Consider the following 24,653-nt stretch of genomic DNA (forward strand, 5'->3'; position numbering starts at 1 on the left):
AGGGTCTGAACAGACCATCTCTTGTAACCAGGCAATACTTCCAGTGGAGAGACTGGACCCACAACCCAGCCACATTACCTCTGATCTACAATTTTTCCTACCTACAAGATATGCTGGGGTAAAGGTGGTGCAGAAAATATGGGAGTAGCCAATCAATGACTGGTCCAGCTTAAGACCATACTATGAGAGAGCCCACCCCTAACACTGCCTGGAGGGCCAGGACCCAGAGGCTGGACAGCCCAGATTTGTTCTTCTCAAGAATTGTGTTAGTTCTTCTTTGTTTCCATTTCATGACAGGCTCTCATATAGTACAGGCTGGCCTCACAGTCTTCATATTTGAGGATTACCTTGAACTACTTATCTTCCTGTCTCCCTTCAAGTACTGCCATTGCAGATCTGTGCCACCATACCTCCTGTTTCAGCTGTTTTTGACCTCTTGTTTTTCTGAATTCTATTAGAATTAACTTATCGTGTTTGGTGAAAAACTGCTGGGTTATGGATTGAAGAGACATTTATAGATTTACTATCCTTATGATACCCAGTCACCATATTTATGAATGTGATATAGTCTTATTTGTATAAACCTTTCTATAGTACTAGGTACCGTTTCCTGCGCCTCATGTATGTTAGGTAAATGTTACACTACAAAAATACATTTTTACCACTATAGAAACTTTTAAATTATCCTTCAGTAGGTTTTTGTAATTTATTAGCTCATATTGAGTAGCTATTGTAAATATTATATCTTAAAGGTAATATTTTTAAATTAGGCCTGGTGCTACAGGCTTATAATCCCAGATACTTGGGGGGGGGGCTTTGGCAGGAGGATTCTAAGTAAAGGCCAGCCATGGAAACTTAGTGAGATATTATCTCAAAATAAAAAGTAAAAAAGAGGAATGGGGAATATAGCTCAGCCAGAGAACAATTGTCTAGCTTACATTTCAATTCACAAAATTGAAATGTCTTTCAATGTTTGTTTAGTATCAAGCAACTTTTCTGAGCTCTATTACTTTTATGGGCTTTGAGATAATGTCTGCTGTACCCCGGAGTTGCCTTGGACTTCTGATTCTCCTATCTGTACCTCCTGGGATCTGGGATTACAGGTGTGTGCCACCAAGCCCAGGGCTTTATGTATGCTAGGCAAGCGCTCTAGAAAGTGAGTAACATCTCTAGCCCTCTTGTTAATTTTAATAATTGTATAGTCGCTAGAATTGTTTACATTTGCATGGGTTTTACTGTCCCTTTTGACCCTGTTTCTGTCTTTCAGAATATAAACACAGAAATTTGTTTTAATATTCTTTGTAAAGTAAGTGGGTATTGAATTGTATATCCAACAACGTGAAAGGAGATAAGTAGTATTGGGGCAAGGAAAACTAACTTGTGCAGTGTTGGATGTGGTAAAGGTAAACAAAACAAAGAGAAGATCTGATTGATTAGAATACCCAGCATGACATGTATCAACGTAGTTATGACTTTGTCAGGATGAAGCTACTAATAAATGGCTGCAAGTTCAGAATTAAGACTTTGTGTTTTATTTGTGGGTACGTGATAGAACAGTATTATTAGAACTGTGCTTTTAATTCTAAAGGTTTAGTGCAATTATTTAGAGGGTATAGTTTTTGGTGGGCTTAAAGCTTAGATAAAGAACTTGAAATACAAGGCAGGAAATCTACAATGAAAGGAAATGATAAGATAAAGATTAGAGAGGAGTAAATAGAACTAATAGTTCACTTAAAATTAATGAATTAAACCTATTCTTTTCCTTTGCCCGAGGCATCCTTCCTGTATCTCATTGCAAGGGATTTGCAGCAGAAACTAATGCTGTATTATTATTTAGAGGCAGAGAAAAAGTATCTAGCAAATTGGATGTATATACATATATATTTATATCTTAGAATTCTATGAAAACAATTATTTTAGGATTAGGGAACAGAAACATGCTGTATTATTATTTAGAGGCAAAGAGAAAATATCTAGAAAGTTGGATGTATGTAGATATGTATTTATAGCTTAGAATTCTATGAAAAACAATTATTGGAATATTTTAGGATTAGAGAAAGCTGAATAAGAAAAGAATACAAAGCAAGTGTTTTAAAGCTAGTCAATCAGCACTTGTTTAATTTTTTAAATATAATAATTTGATAAGGTATGAAATGAATAATCTAGTATTTCTTTAATATAATTGAAAAGTAGAATGTATGATCTATTAATGTTTAAAAAGATAACAAAATCAAGAGGAAAAATACATTAGAAATGTGAGACAGAAAAATTAATGATTGGCCTGGGGAGATGTTCAGGGGTAATGTGCTTGCTGCATAGAAATGAGGACCTTGAGTTTGTATTACCATTATCAGTATAAAGGCCTGGTTTGGGGGCACCCATTTGTAATCCTGACATTGGATGCTATAAAGTTGTTGACAAAGATGGATCCTTAGAGACAAGCAGATCTCTGGAGCTCACTGCCAGCTAGTCTAGCAAATTGGTGAACTGCAGATTAGCAAAATACCCTGACTCAAAATAATAAGATGGAAAGCAAGTGACAAAGATATCCAATGTCAGGCAATGGCCATCATATGCATGCCTGTACATGAATACATACTCCATACCATACGTGCAAACACATACAAATAGGATAAGGCAAGAAAAGGAAGGGAACCTGAAAAAGTTATTTATGTAATTAAAATAAAAGGCCTCATATTAAACAAAAAGGTTAGTAAACAAGGTAATTTTAATTAGCAATAATTAATTGGACCTACCCTCTACATAGTCTCATCTTAGAATTGTAAAGTAGGTGTTAGTATGAAATTATCATTTCAGGGCCAGCAACATAGCAATGGCTGGAAGTTCCTAGAGCTTTAGTAATCTTTTTCTGTATGACAAGTATATTGTAGACTTAAATATCTATTTCTTCTTCTTTTTTTTTTGAAAGCTGTGCATGAGATGGCCCTACTCCTCCATCTTCTCAATCGTTTCCTCCTTATATTTGCCCTTCTCCTTTCCTACTTGTCAAGACTTGGCTTTCCTTTCCAGGATCTTCTTGCGGTTTTTGTCCAGCTTTAGCCTGGTGATAACTACCTTGTTGGGGTGGATGCCCACATGGACAGTTGTGCCATTAGCCTTTTCTTGCTGTACTCGTTCAATGTAGATGACATATTTCTTCCTGTACACCTGGACCACTTTGTCAATCTGCTGATCTTTGTAGTGTCCTCGGACAACCTGACTTCATTATCCTTTGAAATGGGCATAGATCAAACATTGTACTTCTATCTCAGCTCTTTGGAAAGAGGGGAAGACATGCTCTTCCTCCGAATGTGAGAAGGTGCATTGAAATGCCGTTTGCAGTTCTTGCTTCAGTCAGAAGTCACAAAGGGATTGAACTTCATTTTGGCAGTTGTGATTCAGCCGAATTTAATATCTATTTTCATTGTGATGTTTTTGCTATAGTGTGTTTGCTGGCAAAGTATGATGTGTTCATAAATGTCTGTAACCCCAGCTCCAAGGAGAATTGCTGGGGCTTGCTGGCTTTTAACCTAGTTGAAGAGATCTAGCCTCAAAAAAGAATAAATGAAGGGTGATAGAGGAGTACATCTGATGTCCTTGTTCTGGCCTCTGTTCGTGTGCACAGGTGGGCCCCTCTTCATATACATGTATGTACACATACACATACATACTCGCAAGTAAATAAATATATCCTTTTAAAAAGAACAAAGTATGGGGTTGAGAATGTAATTCAACTGGTGGAATGATTGCCTAGCGTGCAGAAAGTTGTGGGTTTCATCTTATCATCACATAAACTAGTCATAGCACTGCACACCTCTCAACAGTAGAGAAGTAGAGGCAGGAAGATCAAAAATTCAAGATCATCCTTGACTATTCAGTGAAATTGAAGACAGCCTGAGCTGTTTGAGATGCTGTGTGAAATATATATATCTCAATTATAGCCTAAAAAGATAAAGCAGGCTTTCTAACTAACCAAATAATCTTTTCTTTGTATCATGATGTTTCTTAATCAGATTGAATATAGAAAGTTTTTCCTTTCTGTCTACTGCCATTTGTAGTTTGTTTAGTGTTTATTTGATGTTTGTAGTATTTGAAATAATTCATTCTTTAAAAATAATGAATGTTTAAAGTTAGCATATAAAATAATGGGCTTTGTTATAGAATTTTCATATGCGTCATTGAGTAATATTTCATTTATTTTTTTAAATTAGCGTACAAAGCAATAGGTTTTTCATTACCTTGTTTTGGTACAGATTTTCTCTGTAGACCTGGCTGTCCTGGAATTCATTATGTTGATCATGCTGGCCTCAAGCTGACAGAGATCCATCTGCCTCTGCCTCTGGCTTCTGAGTGCTGGGATTAAAGGCATGTGCCACTATGCCTGGCTTAGGTTTTTCATTACTTTTAACGACAGGTTTTCTTTTGGCCAATTTTATTCTATAGCTATAACTTCATGTGTAATAGCTTGTTTTAATCCTAGGAAAGATTGGTATTTAATATCTATATCTTTATAGCACTTACCTGTTAATAATTATTTGATTTGTTCTTTTATATTGCTGTTAGAACAAATTTCAGTTTGGAGAAGTAAATGGATTATCATATAATACAAGAAATCATAACTATACAGTATCATTTTGAATTACTTCTTAACAAAATCATACTTTCTCCATGTACCAAATGTTTTAGTGACAGAGGTGGAGACAAGAAGTCAAATTTAGGACAAATTAGGATTTTACAGATTTTCTGGGAATAACCAAATGTTATTACTTATTTTATAATCAGAAAGGGTAGTGAGAATAACATAGAAGTGATTTTGTAATACTGTCCATTTACTTTCCAATGATAATATAATGGTGTTACTTAATATTTTTAAAATCCTGATTATATTATTGGGTACCTTGGTGACTTTTTTAGTCAGGAAACATAGGCTCTTAAAGTATAGTTTTTTTTTTTTTTTTTTTTTTTTTTTTTTTTTCGAGATAGGGTTTCTCTGTGGTTTTGGAGGCTTCCCTGGAACTGGCCCTTGTAGACCAGGCTGATCTCGAATTCACAGAGATCCTCCTGCCTCTGCCTTCTGAGTGTTGGGATTAAAGGCGTGCACCACCACCGCCGGGTTTAGTTTCCATGTTTCATCTATTATTTCTCATAATTGAAAATTTCCATAGATCATTAACCCTAGCTTCTGTAATAAGAAGTGTTGGCCTTGTTCCATAACTTCCTTAGTTTTTATTTGTATTAAAATGTCAGTAATCCTTGTTGAATTAAAGTGTGGGCCATATTCTACCATTGAGGTTGGGAATAGTTCTACAGAGCTTGTACTTCTTTCTGATCTTCTTGCCTCCCCTTTCAAGTTTTGGGATTACAAGCATGCACTACTACATCCAGTTTATGGAACACAGGGTCCAAATCCAGGGCCTTCTGCATGATATGTGAGCTATATTCCTCAGCCCAACCCAGCCTAACCTTGTAGAATCTTTAATGTAGATAGGTTTAACCCCCTGGAAACTTCAGTTCATACATTTTAACATCCCATGTAAGGCTAAGGAAATCTTGCTTGCTTTCTCTCTTCCTTCCCCGTATTTTTCAAGTGCTATGAATCAAAGCCACTGTCCAGGGCATAGAAACATATTTCTTTAAGCAGATTTTTATATGAACCTTCTTATTTCACATCACATTAGAAATGTTTCATGAAGACAGGAATTTCTGTCCATTTTGCTCATTGATGTGTAATTAATTTCTAAATAATGAGTACTATATTTAGTAAATCATTGTTACTGAATATATTGATGAGTAAGTCAATGAGGTAATGTTGGTAATTTTTGGTCACTATATTAAAAATGCTACAAATGCCTTCAAAGCTTTTTAGCCTTTTATACCTTTGTTGTTATGTTTAGTACTTTCTTATTTTTCTTCTCTAAGAAGTAGCCTTTAGTGTAAATAGATTTGTAGGAATGATGAGAGCAGAAACAGAAAATACTGAAGAAATTGGTTAAAGGCTTAGTTAATCAGAGTTTTGTTTTACATTTTCCTGTGAACCAGTTCAGTTGTAGGCCTCTGTGCAGTAAGTTGGAGAGCTACATAATTGGGATGGCCTTGTGTGAACCTATGGGATCTGGAGCATGTAATGAATTAAACTGTTTTTGCTGCAGTGTCAAGAATACATTTAAATACCAATGGGCTCCTTTCAAAAACATATTAGCAAGATTAACACGACTATTTATTTTAAATTCAGATATACAGTAGATTTGGTGTGCTCAGTCATGCATATTGAGTTTTTGCTTTTTGAATGTAGTGCCATTCAAAGGGAAACTTTTTAAAAGAAAGCTGAGGCTTTACACATTACTCATGAATAACTTGCTTCAGACCTTACATTCTTAATTGGGGTTCTGCTCCTGAAGTATTGTACTGGTAAGCTTATAAAGAATTCCTTTTTTAAATGGGTAGAATTCTCGGTAGGTGATTTCTTTAAATACTCATGGGGTATTTAGATAAATTACTAGATTTGTAAAGCAGATTTACATGTAATTTCCCAATATGTTGAGAGTTGAAAATTCTATAAAAACATGCTTCGATATATCCCCACTGATATATTGATTGAATTGATGAATTGATTGAGTACTCATAACAGTATTTCCCTATGGCTCAATTCATATACTTGCTGCTGCTTTTGTTTCAGTGGTAATTTATGTAAAGGAAATTTAAAGGGGCCATTAAGCTATTTCCAAGGAAAACTTATAGCTGGGTGTTCTTCATATATTTTTCAAGATTTAGAATTTTCTGAGAATTTTTGTCTTTGAGCGTATTTTGTACTCTTAACACTTTTATTGGATCTAACAACCCCAAGCAATATTTTTGTTTATCAATTTGCTAGGAAAGTGATCTTTTTAAAAAATATTTTATTAATTCTTTGAGAATTTATATTTTGATCATATTTATTTTTCCAACTTCTCCCAGACCTTCTCCTACCTCCCTACCCACCTAAGTTTCTATCTTTAAAACTTCCTAAAATTTATTTTTTTGTGAGCCAGGCATAGTGTGTAGTACATACCTTAAGTCCTAGCACCAGGGAGTCAGGTGGATCTTTTGAGTTTGAGGCCAGCATGGTCTACAAAGTAAGTTCCAGAACAGGCAGAGATACATTGTAAGAACCTTTTTCTTTTTAAAAGAAATTATGTTTTTGGATGTTTTGCTTGCATGTATATCTGGATACTACATGTGTTTCTGGTGCCCACAGAAGCCAGAAAAGGGTGTTGGAGCTTTTAGGACTAGAATTACAGAGTTTGTTACCTAGCATGTAGGTGCTGGAAATTAAATCTGGGTCCTTTGGAAGAGCAGCCAGTACCCTTAACCACTGAGCAATCTCTCTAGCCCTGTATTTTCCTTTTAAAAAACCCATCAAGCTGGGTGGTGTTAGAGTACACCTTTAATCACAGCATTCAGGAGGCAAAGGTAGGCAGATCTCTTGTGTGTTTGAGGCCATCTTGGCCATCTTGGTCTACAGAGCCAGTTCCAGGACAACCAGAGCTGTTATACAGCGAAACCCTGTCTTGAAAAAAAATCCCATCAAATCCAATTTGTATTGCCCAATACTCTGTTGTAATTTACGAAAAAGCGGCTCAAGAGAGAAAGGTACCATGTGACAGGGTTCAAGCAGAGTGGTTTTTTTTACTAGGGAAAGGAATCATAAAAGGGGGGAAGAAAGGGGGAGACTGGCCTCTGAGGATGGGAGCAGCAGAAGTGAGGAAGGGGTGGGAACAGATAGACACAGGGAGAGAAAGAAAAATAGATGGATGGGAGGTGGGCAGGTCCCTTTTTAAAGGGAACATAGTGTATGTGCACAGGAGGGTACTCTTAGTGGCTGCAGCTAAGAGCGTATCCTGTCAGAAACCCAAGGACAGGCCAGTTCAGATGTCTGAATACTAACACTCTTGGCTAAGGGGTCTTGAGCCTGGTGGACCCTCCAGGGGGTCACATCCTTAAAGAAAGTGGACTCTGTATCACAGTAGCTATGGTTACTAATAGCTCCTTACTAATGTTAGGATATCATGGTCACCCCCCACCCTCCACTCCATTCTGGGGATTTTGTCTGTCTTTAACTTGTGTAGGTTTTGTGTATTTTGTCATAATTGCTGTGAGTTCACCTGGTGTGAGATCATAGCTGTTGTGACTGCCCTTTCATAAAAGTCCCTAAACCTCTGAGGAAGGGGTACAATATAGCTGAGTACTTATGTATATTATCATATCATCAGCAAAGACTTCTTCCTTTCCAATTCATATTCCCTTGATCTCCTTTTGCTTAGGGTATCAGATCTTATATTGAGGTATCTGATCCCTTTTGGAGTTGAGTTTTATTCAGGTTGAGAGACAAAGTAGTTACATTCTTCTACACATAACTATATAGTTTGACTAACACCATTTGTTTAAGGGTATTTTTTTCTGCAGTGTGTATCTTTGGCCTCTTTGTAAAAAATCAGGTGGCTGTATATGCACAGACTTGTATCCAGGTCCTTAATTCTATCCCATTGATCAATGTGGTTGCTTTTATGTCAATACAATACTGTGTTTTAATTACTGTTACTGTAGTATTAGTAAATACTGTAGTATTAGTTAAGCCATTGATGTTGATTCCTCCATCAGTTCTTTGATTGTTCAGGATTATTTTGGCTATCCTGGTTTATATTTGTGCTTCTATATGAAATTAAAGATTGTGTTTGAAAATTTCTATGAAGAATTGCATTGGAATTTTGATGGGATTAACCTGAATCTGTAAGTGGTTTTAGAATGGTTATTTTCAATCCATGTTCATGGGGAATCTTATTATTTTCTGGTACCAGAATTTTTGTTGGCAGTTACAAAGGGACTTTTAAGTTCTATTAGTAATAGGTTGTAATATTTTCCACCTATATCTAAAGTCCAAACTTGACTGCTTTCTATCTCTCTTTTACATAAATTGAGAATTTTTGATAATAATAGTTATTTATGTAGCCTTGGTTGGCCTGGAACTCATATGGAGACCAGGTAGGCCTCAAACCCATAGAGGTCTGTCTGCATTTACCTCTTGAGTGTGGAGGTGAAAGGTGTGTGCCGCCACTCCTGACCTGTTTTTAAGAATCTGAACACACACATATTTTACAAATGATATATATATATATATATATGCATATATATCATATAAAAGTATGCCTATTAATATATTATACATTAATATATAGTATATATTAGCTTGAAGAAAATAATGAATGTATTTATTTGTTTATTTATTTACTTATTTATGTTTTATATTACAGACAGGATATCTTCATGTACTCTGTTACAACCTTGGAGTAGAAACAGGCAAGCAGAATAAATACAAGGAGAGTTCATTTTGGCTTAGGTAATGTAAAAAAAAATTACAATTCTCGAATATTATGATAAAGACCAGTTAATATTTACTGTGTAGTACTTTGTTCACTTAAATATTTTCTGAATTCAAAAACTAGCATGCCAAATTTATTTGCTTCTTTAGCATGTATTCAGAATTCTCTAGAGGAATGGAAATGATATAAAGTATATATGTTACGCAGGGAATTAATTATAATGACTTGTAACCAATAATGGCCCTCTGCACATTGGAGAGGCAGAGAACTTGGTTGCTTTTCTGTCCATGAAGCTAGGTGCCCCAGCAGTTTTAATGTGGTTTCAAAGGCATTGAAGATTCCTGAGTGTGTCACTAGCCTTCAGCTCACAGTGGAACCTGATGAAAGTGGATTCTGGTATCAGCAAAGAATGACTGCAGCAACAGAGTTACACAACCTCACTATCAAGAAACAGAGTCAGGGAGGCAAGCAGCAGTGCTTCTTTTCCAGGACCTCATCACTATCAGAGCTTTAACTAGAATGTGAAGCCTGCTCTCAGGAAGACTATTCTTCCCTCAATTAATCTTTCCTGGAAATGTTTGCACATCCCCAGATACAGACAGATGCAGTCAGGTTAACAACCAAGATTAATCATCACAAGTCGACCCTTTGCCAACTTGATACCCAGCCATATATTTTTATGTAATGTTTGATTTCCAAATGAACACAATAGCATGGTGATAATTCTACTTAATATGATATAATCATCCCACATACAACTGAAGACACTATCCCACTCCCAGAACAGATGAAAAAATCCCTGTGAGGGATGACTGTAGTTTCTTAATACTCTGTAACTTAAATATGGCAATATAGATTTAATAGCACTTAACTGCTGATATTATTGTTGTTATACTAAGTGATGTCATGGCTTTAATGAGAATGTCTCCTGCCTTTGTTATTGTTCTATTTCTGTGAAGAGATACTATTTCCAAGTCAGCTTACAAAAGAAAACATTTAATTGGGGACCCGCTAACAGTTTCAAAGGGTTATTCTACATATCATGGTGGGGAGAATGGTACCAGGAAGGTGGGCACAGTGTGGGGAGCAATAGTTGAGAACTTACATCCTGATCTATAGGCAGGAGACAGATTGAGATGGAGACGGAGACAGAGATGGAGACGGAGAGAGAGATGGAGACAGAGAGAGAGAGAGAGAGAGAGAGAGAGAGAGAGACTGGGCCTGGCATGGGCCATTGAAACCTCAAAGCCAACTCCCAGTGACATACGTCCTCGAACAAGGCCATGTCTACTAATCCTTCCTAAATAGTTCACCGACTGAGAACTAAACATTCAAATATATGAGCCTATGAGGGTTATTCTCATTCAAACTACCACAGCCCCCATATAGTCATATATTTTAATACTTGCTCTCCAGTTTGCGCAACTGTTTGGGAAGGGTTAGGAGAGGTGGCCTTGTTGGAGGTGTGTCACTGGGGGTCAGTTTTGAAGTTGCAAAAGTCTCTATGGGATTCCAGGTACTCTCTCTCTAACTTGTGTTTGTGGATAAACATGTGAGTTCTTAGCTCTTCCTTCTCTTTGTTATCTTGGACTCTTACCTTATGAAACCACAAGCCAAATTTAATATTTTCATTTATAAGTTGCCTTGATCATGATGTTTCATCATATCAGTGGAAAAGTAACTAGGAAAAATGGTAAAGAGGCCAAGTGTTATCCCTGAATATGTACATATAAGTAACATTATATAAACTCAACAGATTATATTTAGGAATATATATGTATATGCAAATATATGTATATATACATGTAATAACAATGAAAAAAGAAGCCATGAATTTTAAGGAGAGTAGGGAGGGGTATATGGAAGTATTTGAAAGGAAGAAAAAGAAAGGAAAAATTATATAATTAAATTACAATCTCAAAATGAACAATAAAATTATTACATAAGAAATGCCATCTTCACTTTAAAAGAGGAAAGAAACACAAATATATGCTTAATATATATGTATGTATGTACAAACGTATTTTTAACAAAAGTGGATGAAACATTCATGGTAATTACAACCCTCATTTTGGTACTTGGACATGGTATTTATAACTACCTTCTACTATCCATTCTTTTTCCTCTATCTTCAGTAAGTATCTCCGTAGGTTTTGGTTCATTGCCTGGAAAGTGATCCACATCTCCTTATCTTTCTTCTCCTCTTTCTCTTTCCCTTCTCCTTTACCTCTACTTGCTAATATTTTATTTCCTTGTCTGGCTTTGGTATCAGGGCAATATTAGCCTTTTAAAAAGAGTTTAGATGTATCTCATCTTTTTCTAGTTTTTTAAAAAGAGTTTGCACTGTATTTTGTTCTTTTAACTTTTTTTTTTTTTTTTGGTTAGGGTTAAGCAGTGAAGCCATAATATTCTGAGTTTTTCATTGATGGAACACTTTTTATCACTGATCCAATCCCCTTCTGTGTTTACATTTTCTATTTCATTGCAATTCACTGTATGTAGGCTTGAATATGTCTAAGATTTAACCATTTCTTGTAGATTGTGCAACTAAAGTGGTCTCATGATGCATTTTATTTTTGTAGTAACAGTTGTAATGTCCCTTCTTTCATTTCTTATTTTGTGATTTGGGTGTTCTCTTTTCTAAGTTTAGGTAAAAGTAGATTGATTTTTATCTTTTTTAACAAACCAACTCCTTTGGCCTTTCAAATTATTTTTGTAATCTCTGTCTCATTTATTTCAACTCTGATTTTTATTATTTCCTTCCTTCTACCAACTTTGATTTAGGAACTTTTTTCTAGGATAGATTTTTTTTTTTGAGACAGGGTTCTCTGTCTTGCTTTGGAGCCTGTCCTGGAACTAACTCTGTAGACCAGGCTGGCCTTGAACTTGTAGACATCTTTCCATTTTTCTTTGTCTCATAATGTTTTGTGCATATGTATGCATACATGGTCTGCTTAAGATTGACATTTGATATCTTTCTTGATTGTTCTCCACCTTATTCATTATGGCAAGATCTCTCAATTGAACCTAGAGCTTGCAATTAGGACTAGACTAGTCTAGCTTTCCAGCTTGTTCTGAAGATCCAGTCTGTCTTTTAAGCACCTACATTATGTGGGGTGTCGAATCTGCCTGGCATTTATGTGGATTTCAAGAATCCAAACTCTAGTCTTCTTGCTTTTGTGGCAAGCACTTTATCCACTGAGCATTCTCTCCAGCTGCTACCACAAAATCTTTTAAATTTCTCTTTCAGTTTCCTCATTGACTATTCAGAAGCGTGGTTAATTTCCATCTCTTTGCATTTTTTCTAAAATTCCTCTTGATAGTAATTTATAGTCTCATATTATAGTGAATAGAAAAGATATTTGATGAGATTTCAACTTTAAATTTTGTAAGGCTTATTTCGTGTCTTAACATATGATGTATCCCAGAGAAAATTCCATGAGAGCTTAAGAATATGAATTCCTTTGTTTTGGGGTAGGTGACATTTTTGTAAATTTTAGATCTACTTGATATAAAATATTGATCAAGTCCAAAGTTTATTAATTTTCTGTCTGGGAGATCTTCTCATTGGGAAAGTAGGATATTGAGGTTTGCTATTGTTATATTGTAATCTATTTTCCCCTTTGATCCTTTAGTATTTCTTTTATATATTTAGGTGCCCCATTTATGGTGCATATATATTTACAATTTTTATATCTTCCCAATCAGTTGGTACTTTAGCATTATATAATGACTTTATTTTCTATGATACGTGAAAATGTACTTTTGATTTTGTTTTGCTTTATTTTTTATGTGTGTGTTTGTGGGTACATGTGCAGGCATATGGAGGCCAGAGGTTGGTGTCAGATGTCTCTGCCCCTTCGGCGCTATGATTATAGATATATGCTATGCCTAGCTTCATATGTGGGTGCTGGGGATCCAAAGTCAAGTCTTTATTGTTATTTGGTAAGCATTTTATCAACTGTGTCATCTCCTCAGTCTTTAGTTAGTTTTTAAAGTTACTATAATGGGTAATGGGTTTTATTACTGAATTTTTATATGTTCTTTGTTCTTGTTGCTCCTCTTCCTTCCTTATCCCTTGTCCTCTTCCTGTTGGTCCCCTTTATCCCCTCAATAACTCCCTGTCTGCTTTCATGGCACATAGAGTATATTTTTCCTCACAAGAGCTTTCCCTTCATCTCATGGTCTCTTTTCCATCTTCATAATACACATATATAATATGTTAACATATTTACATGCATATATTAAAGCATAGGATACACATATTAAAGAAATCACATAGCATTTTTTTTCTGTTTGGATTATTTTACTTGATATAAGAATTTCTAGTTCTATTTTCCTGCAAATGGCATGATCTTATTTTACTTGATGGATAAATAAAATTCCATCATATATAAGTACCCCATTTCCTTCCTCCCTTCCTTCCTTTCTTCCTTTCTTTTTCGAGACAGGGTTTCTCTGTGGCTTTGGGGCCTGTCCTGGAACTAGCTCTTATAGACCAGGCTGGTCTCGAACTCACAGAGATCCACTTGCCTCTGCCTCCTGAATGCTGGAATTAAAGGCATGTGCCACCACAGCCCGTGGTACCCCATTTTCTTTATCTGTCCATTTCTTGATTGACATCTAGGCTCACTCAATTTTTAAATTAACATTTAATTAATTGTCATGTGTGTGTTCCATATGCCACCATGTCATGTTAGGTATGCTACCATGTCAGAGGACAACTTGCAAGAGTCAATTTAGGGATTGGATTTAGGTTAGCCAGAATGGTGGCAGGTGCCTTAACCCACTAAGCCTTCTTGCTGATCCCCATTTTTTTAAAGTATTATGGATGGTATACAAATAAACATGGGTGAGCATGTATCTTTGGTGAAATTTTTGAGTACATTCTCAGGAACGGTTTAACTGCGTCATGTCGTATTTCTATTTTAATTGTTTTGAGAAACCTCCATACTAACTCCCATTGCTGTACTAATTTACCCTTCCATTCAGCAGTGAATAAGCGTTTTTCCATATTCTTTCTAGTATTTGTCATTTGTTTTATTATGGTAGTTTTTAAATGGCATCTCTTTGAGCTTGTTGATTATTTGGCTACATCAAGTCTTCATCAAGGCAATAGTCATGAGTTATGAAAGAGGATATAAAGCTAATTGTTTTTTCTAGTTCTTCGTCATGGAGTTTTCATTTTTGGTGGTAGATAAGTGCATAAAAATATATTTTATGGTGAAAGTGTAATCCATTGTGAAGATCCACAGCTCCAGAATTCTAACTATACAGAAGTTATTTAAGTGTAGATTTGAAGTCTGATTAATTTTGGCATGTAATGTCTTTGATTTCCAAGTTTTTTATAATAAACTTCATAAAATAAAATATAAAAAGTCTGTTGTTAAGCTTCCTGTGGATTTTTTTCAGTTTCATCGTGTTCTTCAATCTCAGATTTGTTTTATTTTTCTTTTATATGACTTCCCTTTGTTCATGATTATTTCCTAATTTTCTGTAGTTGTCTTTTCTCTTTTTAACTTTCAAAGGTAAATATTTAGACATTTCTTTACAGTAGATTTCCATTCATTTAGAGTTGGTGACTTGTACTTTAATTTGTTTCATGCTTCATTCATTATCTTTTATTCTTATGACTGTGTTTTGTTATCTGAACATTTGAACAAGTAGGCGGCTCTCTCCGTCTTTATAGGTTGGTTTCAGCATGGAAATCCCTTTACTAACCAGCAAATCCAGCAATTCTTGGTGGATTATTTGGTGAGTTTTATGGGTGCACTTGCTTCAGATATGCTGGCTTGATATCTTTTTCTGCAGTGACCAGCTCTTTTTTTTTATGGGAGTTCTTAACAGTATCTGGTTCACTGAAGTTGACCTATATATTGAATTCACTGAAACCTTATGTCATATGAGCTAACTTGGAGCTGGATTAGGCTTGAAATCTGAATTTTGGGGTGGTCAGCTTGGCATTGAGGTATGTCTGGAGTAAGTTAATAGCTATTTCCCTAGAACTTGGTATGATACAGGCTGCCCTAGGAGTCAGGGTTACAAGAGCCAGCATCATTCTAGGATATGTCTGCAGCCCAAGGCTATAAGAGCAGGAATAAGTCTTCAGCTAAGGGATATGGTTGTCACTGGGATATTTCTGGAGCCCAGAGAAGTGGGTACATGCTCACAATAGGACAGACTTCAAGTCTGGGTCTATAGTATTGGACCTAAGAAAGACTTCCAGTTTTTTAGTTATAGCAAATAAAACTTGGGAGAGAACAGCTAAAATGCAAGAACAATAGTAATTGATATAATAAAATAAAGTTTACAATTATTTTGTTTTGTTAAATAAGTTTCTTGTGCTCATTATAGCAATTAAATATATTACATAATGTGGAAAGTTAATTTTCTACAGTACACTACCATAGGTATTCATTGTTAACATTTTGCTTATATTCCTTTGGCAGTTTTTCAAAAATAGTTCCTTTTTAATATTTATTTGTGTGTGTGTGTGTGTGTGTGTGTGTATTAATAGACATATTTAAACTATCTGGGGGGCAAGCAGTTATGTGGTTCAGTGGGGAAAGGCACTTGCCACAAGGCCTGATAACCCACATGGTGGAAAGAGAACAAACTCCTACAAGTTGTTCTGTGACCTCCATATATGCATTTGTACTTACATACCCATGCACATGTAAACATATTTGCATGTGGGAGCATACATGCACATCATAAGTGTAAAAGATGCTTAAATAACTCTTTTTGGAAAACTGCCAAACTAAAATGTTAATAGTGAATGTTGTTGAGTCAGCTCTCCAGCCTGACATACAAATAATTAAAAATAAAAAAGCTTTTTGTTAGTCATTCATTGTATCTTATACTTCTGATCCCAGGATTTGGAAAATTGAGGCAAGGGAACTGACATAAGTTTGAAAGCAGCCTTGGCTACATAGTGAGTTTCATGCCAACCCAGTTGAGGTATAGTCTCAAATAAATAGCTAAACAAATAAATATCTAAATAAACAAATAATTTCGCTTGCGGAAATTAAAAAAGGATGTTGTCAAAGATTAAAAAGATCATCTTAATATAAAATAAATGCAAAATAACAAGAATTATATTGCTGATGTTTATTTTGATTTTTTGAGACAGGGTTTCTCTGTATTGCTTTGGAGCCTGTCCTGGAACTCGCTCTGTAGATCAGGTTGGCCTCGAACTCACAGATCCTCCTGCCTCTGCCTCTGCCTCTGCCTTCTGAGTGCTGGGATAAAGGCATGTTTCACTACCACCTGGCTCTATTGCTGATTTTGAAATTTATAATACTTATATTTAGTGAACCTAAATTATATTTTTTCCAAAATGATTTTTAAAATAGCTATTATATTTACAGTGTTTTAATTTGAGATAGATTTATTTATCATTGCTTTCATTTACTGTTGTTACATTGCTACAGGGGCTGTATATTTAACTTAGCAGTAATGCCCTGAGTTTGGTTTTCAGCATTACTGGAAAAAAAGTAATGTATATCACCAGAGTTACTAGAGTTCTTATTGTAAGATGTAAGCAAAGTTCAAATGGGTTTTATGTGCAAATATTAGTGGTTCACTAATATGAGCACAAATAAAATTTGTATAGTTTTAAGTACTTGTTAATGTTAATTTGTTTTTTTTCTATTTTTCAAGGATGATCTTGAGAATTTGGCATTATTATATAAAACAGTGCAGTGTGATCTGGGATGAATTGCAGAGATGGCAGAAAGAAATCTTGCTAAGGGTCAACTGACTTTGACTCATTACAATGTGCAACAATGTTTTTACTTGAAAAAACAAGTACAATATCATAAGTGTGTAGTGAGGATAACAATAAGTGGTATAATAGTGGTTTTACAAATTAACCTCCCCACCCAGTGGTATCTTTCTAGTTTCTTGGCTTCTACAACTACTACACATTAAATACACAAATCTAAAGATTTGCTGCTATGGGAGAGAACATGCAGTGTTTGTCTTTCTGGGTTTGTGTTATCTCATTCAGTGTAATTTGGGAAGGAACATAGTAGAACATGGGTTATATGAAGGGGGAAAGGAATAATGGGGTGAGGGTTTTGAGTAGGGAAGAAGATGGAAGCTTAGGGCAGAGGAAGGGCTGGGATGGTAGCAAAATAGCTAACAGTGAGGATGTTTGAAAAGTCATACAGAAACCTAACATTTTATATGCACACACACAGATCTACATAAAAGAAGGAAACATGAAGTTGGCAAGAAGATATGAGGGAAAGATCTGGGAGAAGTTGGGGAGAGCGAAGGGTGAATATAATCAAAGTGTATTTGATGCATGTGTGAAATTCTTAAAGGAAAAAAAATGAAAACATTGAAAAGAGTAAGGAGTTATCAATATTCCATAACAGATTATTAACTCTAAAAACAATCATATACAAACTGATTTTAATAGAAAATGAAACATATTAGCACCACCTAGTGGAAGCACAAATAATGCAATAATAATTTCAACACAGAGTACAATTTAATATAGATATTAATTTAGAACTAGAAGAAATATCATGAATTGTTCAGTTTAGTTTATTATCATCATGGCAGGGAGCATGGTGGCATGCAGGCAAACATGGTATTGGAAAAGTAGCTAATAGTTCTATCTGTTGTTCTGCAGGCAACAGGAAGAAAAACAAAACAAAACAAAAAACATCGGGCTTGGCTTGAGCTTCTGAAACCTCAAAGCTCAAACCCCAGTGACACACTTCCTCCAACAAGGCCACACCCACCCCAACAAGGCCACACCTCCTAATCTCTCCAAGGTAGTGCCACTCCCTGAATCAAATATATGAGCCTGTGAGGGCCGTTCTTATTCAAACAACCACAAGGACATAGGCCAAGGCATTCATATGCTCCGTGGTGATAGCCTAGAAAGATGACAGGAAAAAGCTTCCCCCTGTTTCCTGATTGTGAATGCAATATGACCAATTGCTTCAAGCTCTTGTTGCATTGATTTTCCCTTGCATAATTGACTCTACTCCTAAACAGAAAGCCAGGAGAAACCTTTTCTCCCTGGAGTTGCTTTTGTCAGGGTATTTTAATCACAGTGGCAGGAAAAGAAACTAAGATAGCCCCCTTACCCCTTTCTTTCTGGCCTCTTTCCTCCCCAAAGGGCCCTCCATTTGCTATCCTGTTACAAGAATTTCTTTACTATTTCTTCCATCCTTCTCTCACCCTTAACATCTGTTCCTCCCCTCGTATGGTTTCTTTTTTATTTTCACAGTGTCCCCGATGTACATGTGTACAGGAATACACATGTACACACACATTTAAATTTAGATTGTGTATATGACAGAAAAATGAGGTATTTATTTGAGTCTGACTTGTTTAGCATAAAATAACGACCTCCAGCTTCATTAATTTTCCTACAAATATCATAAGTTCAATTTTTTTCTTTTGACTGACTAAAAGTCCATTATGTACATTTACCCTATTTTTATTTATCCATTCTCTTGGTGGACATTGATATCAGTTTCTTTTCTTAGTTATTGTGATTAAAGCAATTGTAAGTATGAATGTTCATGTATCTCCACAGGATTTTGATTTAGAATTCTTCATGTATATATCCATGAGTGGTCTAGCTGAATCATACGGTAGTTCCATTTTTTTTATTTTTTAGGAACCTTAAGTCTTACTTCAAAAGTGGCTGTGAGTTTATATTTCCAACAGCAATATGTAAAGATTCCTTTCCCCACATCATTTCCAGTATTTGTTATCTTTAATATGAATGTATGTATGTATGTATGCCTTGTGTGTTTGTGTGGAGGTCAAAGGACGATTCTTAGGAATTGGTTCTTGTCTTTCACTGTGGATTTTGGGGATCAAATTCGAGTCATGAGGCTTCTATAACAAGCACTTTTACCAATTAAGCTGTTGTTCTTCCTTTGGAGCTTAATATTTTTATTATTCATTTAGTCATCTGGCTGGATTAACTTGGTAAAATTTATTTTCCTCCCAGTTTGTGGCCTTTAGTGGCCCCTTCCCAGAATTTTCTTTTTATTTGTCAAGAGAATATTTTCACAGTTAAAGAAATTTATTGTTTTGCTCTGCAGTCAGACAGAAACTACTAATTCATAGATTATCTTTCTGCTTGTGAGAGAACAAAATCTTAGGCAAATACATATTTCTCAAACCTTTCTGACAGCCACCCTTTATCCTAGCTTAATTCTCATTTGGTGTTTGGTTAGAAATTCTACTTAAGCCGTTTGAGCCACTTAGGCTAAAGAGTCTTTGCTGATGGATCTGTGTATGACTTAAGTAATGCTTCCCAGTCAGTCTTACAGTGCCTGTATGGATGCATCTTCATACATGGGCTTAGTTTCTTGAACCCTCAAAGATAATTGTGATCCCAAGATGCTGTTTCTGTCTATTTTTCCTTGGTTCTTTATGTGGTTCTTTTGATGTTTCACTTATTACTGCTATCTTGGAGCAACTAGCCTTCTTGTATTTACCTCCTCTGGTCTCTGTACAAATAAAAATTACTTCCCCAGGGAGGAAATACAGAGAACTTCTTTACTGCCTGTTTTCCCCCCCACTGGTCAGAACCGCTGTGCCAATTATCTAGAACAGGTAGTAGCTGGAAACAGGAACAAGGATTCTTGGCTGTGTTGGAGGTCTCTCACTTGGTAACTCCATAATGTAACAAACTTAACATAACAAAGTTAAAATGTTCATAATTGCAGAGGTTAGGGTCTTAGGCAATCAACATCTATCAGAGCTACCCTGGAACTTTTGGGTTCTTTGCCAAAAGAAGGGACAGAAATACCTCTTTAGGGTCTCTCTATTCCTGCCAGGATGGTTCCAGTCCCACACTTTTTTTTTTTGGACTGGAAGAAGGGTTAATGTTCTGGAATATATCTATATGAAATAGAACTGACAGTGACTAGTAGTAGGCAAGAATCATATCTTTACTAGCACTTTAATTACTCAGTTATATCTTTCCTAGCATGACAATTACTCAATTTTCTGATTTCTAGATTTTTTTTCTTTTTTCTTTTTTTAGATGAAATCTAACTCTTTAATCCAGGTTGGTCTTGCATTTACCCCTCCTGTTTTTGCTTACTAAGTACTATGATTACAGACACTTACTGGCACATACAGATTTTTTCCCCTTTTAGGACAAGGTCTCATCATGTAGGCCAAGTTGGCCCTGTATTTACCCTGTAGTCCAGTTTTTGTGTTGCTGAGACATGTAGCTGTAACTGGCCTTTAACTCCTTATCCTTCTGACTCTACCTCCCAAGTGCTGAGTTATAGTCATGTGCCTGCACTCCTGGTCTTGGATCTGTTTATTTAAAATGTTTTTATATTTCAAAATACTGTAACCATCAGGCTGGAGTGAGGTAACCGACTTTTTTCTGTCCCTTTATTTAACTATCAAACTATTCAGTGATTTCATCCCCAAACTTAGGGAGAATAATCATTAAAGGCTGAATGAAACCTGGATTCAGCCAGAGGAGGCACTTGTCCTTAGGAAGAGATTTCATGTAGATCTGATGACTTATCAACTGTCTGGGAAGAGAGACTGGTTTTGAGACTATGATGGCTGTGTGTATGATCACACCTTAACTGTGACAGTTCAGTTATGCATAGCTCTTGCCCTCTATTTAAATGTAAATATCATGTCATTACCTCCAAAGATAGACTTGGTGGAGATCACTGGACTGTATTTGTTGTTCTTCCCAATGTAGCCACATAAAATAAATTCACTTTCTTGGCCTTTCTCTAATACTTATCTCTTTAATTGGCATATTGACAATGTATGAGTGAACTAGTTTGTTAGGGCTGTTATCACCCAGATTTGTGCTCCCCAAAACTCCAGTAATGGTATTGTTTTTGTGGTGGATGATTTTATTTCAACTTGACACAAGCCAAAGAGATGAGGGAACCTCAATTGAGAAAATGCCTCCAAAAAACTGTATGTTGGCCTGCTTGTGGGCATTTTCTTAATTAGTGATCAATGGTGGAGGGCCAGACCATTGTGGGTGGGGCTACCCTGGGCTGGTGGTCCTGGGTTCTAAAAGAAAGCAGGCTGAGCAAACCATGAGGAACAAGTCAGTAAGTAGCACTCCTCTATGGCCTCTGCATTAGCTCCTGCCTCCAGGGTTTTTTCCTTCACTGCTTTTGGTGATGGGTCAATCTGTCTAACTATGAGTGAAATAAACCCTTTCCTTCCCAAGTTGATTTTGGTCATGATGTTTCCTCACAGCAATAGAAACCCTAACTAAAACAGTCTTCAGTTTTGTTCAATTAACTGTGACTGATTCGCATACTTTTTTGAAATACAAATATTATGGTGAATGATCTTTGTTTTGTTTTTTCGGTTTTAGATTTTGAAAGTTCATCTGAATATGATTTATGGTTATAGGGTATCACAAAGATAATATGATTTAATAATAAACAAAACCAAAAGTTGAATTGCTTTGTTTCCAGTCAGTTCATTTATTCTAATGCAAATCTAGGATATATTAGATGTTACTCCTACTGTTTTTGTTTCACTCAGCTTCAAAAATGGAATTGATAATGGTTTACTAGAATATGGCTTGAGGCTTAATGTCTTAATCAGGGTTCCTACTGCTGAAATGAAATACCATGACCAAAAGGCAAGTTGGGGAGGAAAGGGTTTATTTGGCTTATATTTCAGTATGGCTGTTCATCACTGAAAGAAGTCAGGACAGGAACTCAAAATAAGGCAAAATCCCGGAGGCAGGAGCTGATGCAGAGACCTTGGAAGGGAGCTGCTTACTGGCTTGCTTCTCCTGGCTTGCTCAGCCCACCATTTTATACAACTCAGGACTAGCAGCCCAGTGATTGCACCACCCACCATGGGCTGGGCCCTCCCCTGTTGATCACTAACTGAGAAAAGGCCTTATAGCTGGATATCAAGGAGGTATTCCCTCAGTTGAGACTCCTTCCTCTCTGATGTCTCTAGCTTGTGTCAAGTTGACACAAAACCACCCAGTACCTTAATGAATATCATTAATTTATTTGTTCTTGTGAAAACAATATATACATAGTCAGTCAGCCTTAAAATTTTAAATAAAACTTATATACATATGTAAACTATGTAGTGTATAAGAATATATACATATGCCTCAGGGTTTCTTTTGCAGTGATAAGACACCATGACTAAAAGCAACTTGGGGAGGAACAGGTTTATATTTTAGAATTCTCAGGTTTACTCCATCACTGAAGGAAGTCAGTGCAGGAGCTCAAGGAGGCAGGAACTGAAGCAGAAGCCATGAAGGACTTGGTTACTGGCTTGTTCAGTCTCCTTTTTTATATAAGTCACCTGCCTAGGGGTGGCACCACACCCAGTGGGCTGGGTCCTCCTACATTAAGCATTAATCAAGAAAATGCCCCTATAAGCTTGTTCATATGCCAATTTTGTAGGGGCATTTTCTCAGTTGACTTACTAACTTGTATTAAGGTTACAAAAAAAAAACTAAGCAGGACAGCATGAATAAAATTGAAATGATTATTTGTTGTTTATTTCCTCAGAAAATTGTGGTTTTCTATAGTTACAAATATCGCTTTATAAAATTGACTTTTATTCATTATTGACTATTTTTGTCATGCAAAATAGAAAAATGGGAATGAAGTATGATTATACCATATCTTATATATATAGTTATTCTTTTTTCTTATTTTACATATTGATCCCAGTTCCCTCTCCCTCCCTTCATCCCATGCCCCCAATCCACCCTCTAACCCCCCCCCCCACTCCATAGGGAGGGTGATGCCTTCCAGGAGGTATCATCAAAATCTGTCAAGTCATTTGGAGTAGGGACTAGGCCCTCCCTCCTTCCTCTAGGTTAAGGGAGTGTCCCTCCATGGGGAATATGCTCCCAAAGTCCTTTTGTGCATCAGGGATACATTCTGTATACCATATCTTTTTAGTAATATATAATTCTCAGTTTACATATATTTGAAATGAATATATATATATATACACATATATTTTTCTTTTTTAATGATAGACAGAGCTATGAAATTGGGAAGATGGATAAGGATTCTGTTGAACCAGAAATGCTGGTAAGGATCATTTAATAATGGAGAAGTAAAGAATTATAGTTTATACTATTATAAAGTGTGATAGATGACCCCTCATTGGTGAATAAATTATCTATTGGGCACACCATTTAACATTTTGGTGCATTAATTTCCATAAAACTTATATAGCAATATAGTATACCCTGTTAGCTCATAATCTATTTGTGAATTAGTATATATAAAGTATTTTGGACAGTGTTTACTTTGTAAATTGTAGCTTTTATTATTAGTTTAAAATTAATTGTTTTCCTTAAACCACTAAGATAGAACATTCTTGGTATATTAGTTTCTCTTCTGTTGCTGTGATGAAATACCATGGCCAGAAGCAACTCATTGAAGAAAGGGTTTACTTGGGCTCACAGTTTCAGGGAATGAGTCCATCATGGCAGAGGAGGGGCATGGCAGCATGTGGCCAAAATAAAAAAAAAAAACTGAGAGATCACATCTTCAACCACAAGCACAAAGCAGGAAGAGGGAGGGGGAACACAAGTTGAAAGTGAGGCAAGGCTGTCAACTTTCAAAGCCCAGCCCCAATGATGTACTTCCTCCAGCAGTGTTCAACCTCTTAAAGATTTCATAACCGTCTCAAAAAGTACTACCAACTGTGAACCAAGTGTTCAAAGATGTGAGCTTATAGGGGGATATTTCTTTTTTTTAATTATTGAAAGTTTTTCATATAATATATTCTGATCATAGTTTCCTTTCCATCAACTCCTCCAAGATTCCCCAACTCTACATCTTCTTTCTCTCTCTCTTTAGAAAAAAAAACAGTAATCATAATTTACAAGTAAAAGAACAGTAAGACAAAAAATGCCCAAAGTGATAAGTGACAAAAAGTCTACAAATTTATCATTGACTTCATTTTGTGTTGTCTATCTTCTTCTGGAAATGGGATCAATCCTGAAGTGTGGTTAAATATCCCCAGTGAGACTCCATTGCTAAAACTTGTTTTTCCCTTGCAAGGGGTATCAATTGTACGTAGCTACTTGTTTAAGGGTGAGAACCCATGTCTACTTACCCATCTCAGTACTGGACACTGTCTGGCTTGAACCTGTGTAGGCTGTCACAGTCTCTGTGAGTCCATTGTGCATCAATCCTATTTCCTAGGAGCCATCTATACCTTCTGGCTCTTAAAGCCTTTCTGGTTTCTCTTCCTCATAGCTCCCTGATCTCTGAAGGGAGGGTTTTGATGAAGAAGTCTTGTTTAGAATTGAGTGTT

General features: G+C 36.0%; 1 protein-coding gene across 1 annotated transcript in view; it reads left to right on the plus strand.

The window, feature by feature from the left end:
* The window catches only part of Tex11 (testis expressed 11), a 239,463-nt gene that overhangs the window by 53,456 nt on the left and 161,354 nt on the right, over positions 1-24,653 (plus strand). Inside the window, exons 8-9 of the mRNA XM_051179029.1 lie at positions 9,288-9,373; positions 23,362-23,416. Of these exons, the coding sequence (XP_051034986.1) occupies positions 9,288-9,373; positions 23,362-23,416 (141 nt within the window). The remainder of the gene's footprint in view (positions 1-9,287; positions 9,374-23,361; positions 23,417-24,653) is intronic.

The sequence above is a fragment of the Phodopus roborovskii genome, unplaced genomic scaffold (assembly GCF_943737965.1).
Source record: "Phodopus roborovskii unplaced genomic scaffold, PHOROB, whole genome shotgun sequence".
NCBI lineage: Eukaryota > Metazoa > Chordata > Mammalia > Rodentia > Cricetidae > Phodopus > Phodopus roborovskii.